At 51.6% G+C, this 6000-nt stretch overlaps 1 protein-coding gene across 1 annotated transcript in view; it reads left to right on the top strand.

Moving 5' to 3' along the window:
• The first annotated feature begins 258 nt into the window (after positions 1-258).
• The window catches only part of MMP28 (matrix metallopeptidase 28), a 30618-nt gene continuing 24876 nt past the window's right edge, over positions 259-6000 (top strand). Inside the window, exon 1 of the mRNA XM_036094464.2 lies at positions 259-717. Coding sequence (XP_035950357.1) covers positions 607-717 — 111 coding nt within the window. The 5' untranslated portion in view covers positions 259-606. The remainder of the gene's footprint in view (positions 718-6000) is intronic.

The following is a 6000-nucleotide window of genomic DNA, read 5'->3' as shown; positions in this document are numbered from 1 at the left end:
CCGGGGCTCCTTCTTTCATAGCCCAGGGCCTCGCCCCCTGCCAGCCTGGCTGAAATAATGTGACCCTCAGGCAGGCCAGGACCCTCCTTGATCGAAGTCTTAAGTAGCTACAATCTCCAGGAGACCCTTCTTCCCCCGCCCTCCCGGGAGAGATCCGGATCAACTGGAGGTGGTTGGCGGAGAGAACGGGTGGGCAGGGCGGCGGCGGGCACCCGGCCAGGCTGTGCAGCCTGCGGAAGAGGCTCCGGGACTGCGGCGTGTTCCAGCGGCGGAGCGGAGTGGGTGGGGCCGGAGTGCCCGGCCCCCGCCCCTCCTCCCTCCCTTCCTCCCTCGCCTTCCCGGTCCCGCGGCCGACGACCCGCGGGCAGGCACTGCCGGGGCTGCACTACCTCGGGCCGGCTCCCGGCGAAGCTCCCAGAGGGGCGGCCCTGCGCCCGGAGCCGGGGCACCCGCGAGCCCCCCCCCCCCCCGTCCTTCCCGCTCCGCGGAGGGGCGGCGCAGAGCTGGAGCATCCGCGAGGCCCAGGGCGCCGCTGACCGCCTCCGGCAGCCCGGCGCCCAGGGGCTCCCCACGCGCCCGCGCCAGGGTGGCGGGAGCGGCGGCGAGATGGCGGCGCGTGTCGGCCTCCTGCTGCGCGCCCTGCCGCTGCTGCTGTGGGGCGGCCTGGACGCCCAGCTCTCCGAGCGCCGAGGCCAGGAGCTGCGCAGGGAGGCCGAGGTAAAGGATGCGCGCCGGGAGGAGTGGGGGCCGCGTGCTAGAGACCCTCCAGAACTTTGCAGTCAGGCCCCCCAGCCGTCTCATCTGAGCCGGCGATCTGCGTTACCCTCTCCCCGTCCGCACACAAAGAGCCTCGGGAGCATTCTCCCCCGTGCCAGTGCTGGGACCACACAGGCACACGGATTTGTATTGATTTTCCCGGACAGGGCGGGGGGGTGGGGGGCAGGAGGGAGCGACAAGATGGGACAGGCGGGCAACAGCTGAGAGAGAGGTAGCCCCTGCACCCCAGTTGGGCGCAGACCTACTGTTCCTCACCGCCTAGGATGCGGAGACTTGGCAGTTCATTCATCCGATGTCCCGAGCCTTTCCAGAGGCTGCGGAGCCCCCTAGATTGGTGAGGTAGAGAGGATACCACAGACTGCCCCGGACACAGGAGACAGCACTGGGCTGGTGCTGCCACTGACCAGCTTGAGCAAGGCAGCGTCCAAGCTCGGTACTAATTTCTTAACCTGTAAAATGGGTAAGAGTACTATAGTTTCAAGAACTGCTTCTAAGGAGCTTTGGAACAGTGCTTCAGGACTGAACTTGAGAAAGGAGGCAGGGAGGTGGAGGGTTTTGGTTTGACTCCCCTCCTCTGGACTCAGCTGCTTGCTGTAGTTTGCACAAGGTGAGCTCTTTGGAGGCAGGGGTGGGGATCCACTTGGGGTATCTATTTTCCAGATAAAGGTGATTGTAATAATACGTATCACTTCTTTGAAGCATCTCTGTGTTCTTATCTATTCTCAAGATTAGGACTGGGGTCTCCACTATTTTAAGGAGTTCTAAAATCCTGAGCCCAGTGCTCGGCCCTGAGACTCTTGCTCCCTAAGTGTTTCATTCCTGCCCTAAAACTGCCAGTCCAGAACTTCTCAGTACCCTCCCATTCCCCTTCCCTAGAAGAGGCATGCTGAATCTAAGAAACCTCCAGAATGAAGAAGCCCCCACTGAAGGGCTCTTCCTTCCAGCAGCCAGCTCCCACCACTATTCTGGAATATTTGGAAATGACCGTGTTTCAACAATGGGGGCCACACTCTCCCCTTCCAAGCACTGGTTTCTTGTTTTGCGCTCTCTGCTTTTGCACATTTGGGAATCACTCTGTTTCACTGAATTTAGAATCTTACAACATCAAGTGCATGGTCCTCATGGCCCCAGGAGAAAGCTTCCGTCTACCAAGCCAAGTCCTATTAAGAGTCCCGCCCCACCTCCCCCCAAGTCCGGGTCCCAGGCAATCCTTGGCAGGAGAACAGAGACAATATCTCTGCCGCCCATGCCTGTGGTGGCCCCAGATGGAGAGAATTTTATCTTGGGGTGTGCTTGGGAAACATAATACTAAGCAGATTGAGTCTCTTGCAGTCTATTTAACATAATTGGGGGAAGGGGATTTTTAGCTCTGAGAACAAGAAATATTTTAAAAGTATTAAAAACTCTGGAAATGTGTATGTGTCTCTATATACCTATGCATGTACATATGTATGAATATATATGCAAATCGGGGGTGTTAGTATGTCTATATGTGCTTCTGTAAATGGTCAATTGCATGAGCTTCAGTGTCAGACAGACATGTGTGCAAACCATAAGTGAATCATTTAATCTCTCTGAACCTCAGTTTTCTTCTCCGTACAATGGAGGTTAATAATGCCTATTTCATAAGACTGTGTGGTTTCATTGAGATAATGTATGTAAAATGCTCAGCACAGTGCCTAGTACATAGAAAACAATCTATAAAAGGAAGCTGCTCTTAATATTCTTGTTATTATTATCTTTATCATTATTTTAGAGAACAGAGCTTCAGATTAAAGTCCTGGCTTGGTCAGGGCACCTGGGTGGCTCAGTCAGTTAAGCATCTGACTTCAGTTCAGGTCATGATCTCGGGATCTTGGGATCGAGCCCGGCTCAGCGGGGAGTCTGCTTGTCTCTCTGCCCCTCTCCCCGCTCATGCTCATTCTCTCTCAAACAAATAAATAAATAAAAATCTGTAAAAAATAAAAGAAATAAAGTACTGGCTCAGTGACTAGCTCTCCTAGAACAATAACACAGGACAAAATACGTAAGGCAACTATTTTCAGCATTGGACAACAGGCGACACAGAGCTATCATTCCTAAGAGATGGTGTTGCCGTTACTATGGCAACATTATAAATTACCCCAGAACTTAGTGAGGTAAAACAAACATGTATTATGTTCATAGATACTGTGGGTCAGAATTTCAAACAGGGCGCATGAGGGCACCTTGTCTCTGCTCTACAATGTCCGGGGATGGAATCATCTAAAAGCTCTTTACTCACCTATCTGGCTGTCAGCTGGGGGCCCCCATTCTCTCCCGTGGGCCTTTCCACATGGTTTCTCCAGGTGGGCTAGTTTGGGCCCAAACATGGTGGTTGGGTCTCCAGGATGAGGATTCCAAGAGAGAGCGATAGGGTGAGAGAGAGGGCAAGCAGAAGCCCTGTCCTCTTTATAAGCGAGATGAGGAAGGTTCGTAGCATTGCTTCTGCTGCACCCCATTGCCTGGAGCAGTCACAAGCTCCAGGTCAAGGGGAGGGACCGCAGACCCTACAGCTGGTGGCAGGAGCATGGAAGTCACTGTAAGAAGAGCACGGGAATGGGAGCTATTATTGTGGTCATTTGGGGAAATACAACCATCCACAGAAGAGAACCACACAAAGTGAGCCCCATGATCACCCTGGCTCCTTGCTCAGGTCTAATTCCCTGACTGGGGCGCAGAGAGCTAGACCCTAAGCAAAGCAGAGCACTCCCGCAGAGCTCGTGGACAAAGTTCAGAGTTCAGGACAGAGAAGGAAAGAAATCATAAAAACAAGCTGTGTGATCTTGAGCTAGTCCCCTCACTGCAGCAGGAGGACTTCCTCCTCTATGAGTAAGGGAGCCAAGCTTCTTAAATGACTCTCTTCGTGCTAACATTCTTTGGCTTTGGTGTGTTTATATGCCCGCGCCTGTGTGTGTGTGTACATTTCGTCTGCCTGGGTGTCCATGTCTGTCTGTCTGCATGTGTCTGTGTTCCCAGGTCTCTGTGTGTATCCCTGTGCCTGTGTGTGTCCCTTGCAGGCATACAAAATAATAAAGTTGAGCATTTTCCAAAGTGGGCTTTGCCGGGGAGGAGACTGACCGCTTACAAAGCTGCATTGTGAACAAGTTCATTGTTGCCCACTTGGGAAAACTAGGACTGCTCATGACACTAGTGAGTAGGAAGGGCCTCCACTGCTGAGTTGCAAGATTGAGAGTTAATGAATGACATCATCACCTTGGCCCCCCTCCCATTCGCAATCAGGCCCTATCTTGTATTTGGGTGACACGGACTGTCCCAAGGGATCTACCTACTGTGCTTCCCCTGGACCTTCTTTAAACACCCAGGTGGTATGTCCAGGACCTACCTTCCATTCAGTGGTCTACGCAGATCTGCACAGCTGCTCTCAGTGTGCGAGTACAAGGAGCTGGCCAGTTCGCCTCTCCAGGGAAATGTTGCAGCTTCTGTGGAGTATCCACCCACAGATGCAGTGTCTGTTTCTCATACCCCAGAGCCATCCATTTTACTTTTTGTGAGTCAGAAACCCAGAAGCCCGGGTGTGAATGCCGTTCCCAAGAGCTGAGTGCAGTGACTCACGGGTACAGGGTGAATAGAAGTGCAGAAGGGGCTCTGGAAGGTCCCAGAGGACAATGAGCTGGTGGAAAAGCAGTTGTCAAATCAGTTTGAAAACTAAGGGATCTAGCAAAAGCTGGGTAGTGGAAATAGGACTATAGTAGCGAGACAGGTGGACAACTCTCCCTAAATCCGGCCTTGGTTAGGGCATTATTTTGTGCCCTAAATCTAGCTCTGCAAGCGTAGTGAGGACCATGGGTCCATACAGTACGATTATTTGGCATTAGAAAAAGTACAAGAGGGGTCTGGACGGAGACTGACCCGCTGATCTTTTCCAACTTCCTTAAGGACAAAAAATAAAAGGAGGGGGGAATTACAGCAAGAGGTATCTAGGCTACACCCAGACAGAACTTTGTGAATATGAGACTAGGAATAAGGGAAAGGAGGAGAAGATAAAGGGAGTCAGACAGAGGGAAGGGGAGGCATTTTTCCCCAATGAAGGGAAAGGGTCCTAGCTGGTCCCACTGCCCCGGGGCTTTCAGTAGAACCCAGGAGCCAGAAAGCAAGAGGAACATGCTTGAGTCCCGTTAAATACATGTGGCTTGTCAGATGACCTGTTTGGGGTGTGAAGAGAGATGTGAGCCCAGCCTCTACTGAAAGCCAGAGTCCACCACCTAAGCAGCTGCTTTCCTCTGCTCTGGCCCTGGACCTGCTTACAGAGGAGACAGAAGGAATCCAGCTAGAAACACCCCCTGTTTTACCTTTTTCTCATTTGAGAATGGTCTCCCCAGTAGAGAGAGCAGGCTGGCCCCTGTGCCTTCAGTTTAAAGCCTGAGTCACTTGTTTGAATGTAAAATAAGACATCCTGGATAGGTGTCAGGAAATTTGAACTCGAGTACTGGTTCTGTTGCTCACTTAGGATCCTTTAGCAAGACACTGCTCGCTCTCCTGAGACTTACTTTCCTCATCTTTAACATGGGATTAGCAACACCTGTCCTGCCTATGTTCTTGCAAGGTCATTGTGAAGTTCAAAGGTGCCAGACTCTTAAAAGATCTATACTAGTCAAGGACTCGCTGTGTTCCTGATTACCAGAAACATATTTTTATATATAGAACACGCCAAGGCAGAACACCAACTATCATCCCTTGCATCTTGACTTGGCTAATAGCGCTCAAGATGTATTGAATGACAAAGACAATCACATAGAGTCACTATGGAAAGATTATAATCATAATGAAATGTAACATGGGATGGAATAAGCCATAGGTAAAGCAACATGGTTTTTGAGTGATCTTGCCATTTTGCAATTGAAAAATTCTTGGTCTCAGGGTGCCTGGGTGCCTCAGTAGGTTATGCATCCAACTCTTTTTTTTAGATTTTATTTATTTATTTGAGAGAGAGAGAATGAGCAGGGGTGGAAGGGTAGAGGGAGAGAGAGAGAGAGAGAGAGAGAGAGAGAGAAACAGACTCCCCAATGAGCAGGGAACCCGACAAGGGACTCGATCCCAGGACCCTGGGATCATGACCTGAGCCAAAGGCAGACGCTTAACCGACTGAGCCACACAGGTGCCCCTGCATCCAACTCTTGATTTCGGCTCACGTCATGATCTCAGGGTGGTGAGATCGAGCCCCATGTCAGGCTCCGCGTCAGC

Source organism: Halichoerus grypus, chromosome 2 (assembly GCF_964656455.1).
Source record: "Halichoerus grypus chromosome 2, mHalGry1.hap1.1, whole genome shotgun sequence".
NCBI classification, from domain to species: domain Eukaryota; kingdom Metazoa; phylum Chordata; class Mammalia; order Carnivora; family Phocidae; genus Halichoerus; species Halichoerus grypus.
The sequence above is the reverse complement of the archived record's forward strand: the minus strand, read 5'-3'. Positions and strand labels throughout refer to the sequence as shown.